General features: G+C 41.5%; 1 protein-coding gene across 1 annotated transcript; it reads left to right on the forward strand.

Annotated features, from left to right (window-relative positions):
• The first annotated feature begins 6 nt into the window (after positions 1-6).
• On the forward strand, positions 7-1483 carry LOC103371698 (ubiquitin-associated and SH3 domain-containing protein B-like). Its single transcript, XM_008301114.1, has 2 exons — positions 7-221; positions 320-1483. The coding sequence occupies exons 1-2, from the start codon at positions 78-80 to the stop codon at positions 455-457; spliced, it is 282 nt and encodes a 93-aa protein (XP_008299336.1). The 5' UTR covers positions 7-77; the 3' UTR covers positions 458-1483.
• The last annotated feature ends 333 nt before the right edge of the window (positions 1484-1816 follow it).

Below are 1816 nucleotides of genomic sequence, written 5' to 3' on the forward strand. Positions count from 1 at the left end.
TTTCAGAGAAGCTTAACACTGTACATTATCGACCGCTGAGTCCATAAACAGTAAAGTAAGCTGGTGGTATCTGTGGAATGTGGTTCTATGTTCTCTACCTCTTTCACACAGGAAACACGGTCCTGATTGTGGCCCATGCTTCCTCCCTGGAGGCTTGCACTCGCCAGATACAAGGCCTCAGCCCCCAAAACTCCAAGGACTTTGTCCAAGTTGTCCGAAAGGTCAGTTTGCTGCTTTGGTTTCCAACGTTCCATTCATTTCTATCAAATTCCATCTCTTTCTCTTGGATAACATGCACATCTGTCTCCTCTTTGTGCAGATTCCTTACTTGGGTTTCTGCGCTTGTGAAGAAATGGGAGAGACCGGGGTGTGGCAGCTGGTCGACCCACCCATCTTGCCTCTGACACATGGACCCAATCACAGTTTCAACTGGAGGGAAATGCTAATGCAAGACTGAAGGATACGCTGTTTGGCTCTTTATCTTTTAGCAGCCTGAACTGCTGAAAAATTATTTATTTTTTAACCTACACTGCTATAAATCCAGCCCAACTACCAAAAAAAAAAAAAAAAAAAAAGTGAAAAAGTCCAGCTTCCGTCAAAGACATCATGCAAAAAAATCTGTGCATTCATTGAGGCAAATGTTTTCAGACGCACTGCTCAGGAACGAGAAAGTACAGCTTGTGTGGAGCAAAAAACGAGCTACAGTTTGGGCGGCAGCTTGTCGCGTTTGTCTCAGTGTTACACTTTTTTAGCCCAAAATGTGGAGGTGCTACAAGAAATCTGGATAGTTCTTGACGGTTGCGGATTAATCAGGTTTTATGCCATGAGAAGGTGTCTCATTAAGCTCTGTCTGTGGCTCCACCTCAGGCAGAGACCGGGCGGTGAAGACTTTGTGTTGCGCTGCCTTCTCACACACTGTGACGAGAGAGACTTGTACGAAAGAAATATTTTTCCATGTGTCAGAAATTATTATTTAACTCGTAGCCACAACCCTCCGGCGAAAAAGCACAAAAGAAATGTTGACAATCAGACAGGTGGAGAACTGATCTTCATTGTTTCTGGTGCTGAGGTGGGTTCGTTTATTATACCTGTTTTATTCCTGTAAATGTCATATCATTTTTATGTTCACATTTATGTGCCCACATGAATCACTTAACCTTCCTGTAAGCCATGGTCCACCGGACTGATCTGAAGGACACCAAGTTAATACGACGAGAGAATTTTCACGTGATAATATACAGAATGCTGTTGTTAATTTTGTCCAAGTGCATCGACTAAAACTTTTGCTTGTTCATCACAACCGTTACACTCTGTAAGCCTGATGACCACACCGCTTTTCAAAACACTTGGTGTGTTTGTTTTCTTTTGGTTACATCAGATGATTTAAGTGCTTACTGCTTATACCAATTATTTGCTGTATGACTCTGAAAATCTATTGATAATGAATGAATAAACTAAGGTTGTGGAGCTATGAAGGATTGTACATATCCGCCTGTATGTGCTCTGTAAAAACATTACCCGGGAAGGGCTGCGTTTCATTTTTTTGGTTCTACAGTGGGGTTATTGTTCTATAGGAAAAAAAAAAAAAACATAAGTAGACAGTAACATGCATAAACACTGGAACTACTGACTGAGGATTTGCAGTATTGCAAACATTGTCAGTTTCTTGCAATTGCAATCAACCTTTTGTCACATATGTTGCCACACATCTGCTGCAAAGTCACATTGTCATATGTAAATTAAATTTGCAGCAAACTCGGAGTGTGTTTGCTACAAGTTTGGAGAAAAGCCAACACGCAGGTTCGAACCCAAAGAA

This window comes from Stegastes partitus, unplaced genomic scaffold (genome assembly GCF_000690725.1).
Source record: "Stegastes partitus isolate 25-593 unplaced genomic scaffold, Stegastes_partitus-1.0.2 Scaffold1630, whole genome shotgun sequence".
Lineage (NCBI taxonomy): Eukaryota > Metazoa > Chordata > Actinopteri > Pomacentridae > Stegastes > Stegastes partitus.

Excerpts from the sequence above, each read along its gene's own strand:
- LOC103371698 (XM_008301114.1), top strand. The coding sequence starts at position 78 with ATGTGGTTCTATGTTCTCTACCTCTTTCACACAGGAAACACGGTCCTG. Across the intron at positions 222-319 it reads TTGTCCAAGTTGTCCGAAAG|ATTCCTTACTTGGGTTTCTG; the intron begins GTCAGTTTGCTG and ends CTCTTTGTGCAG.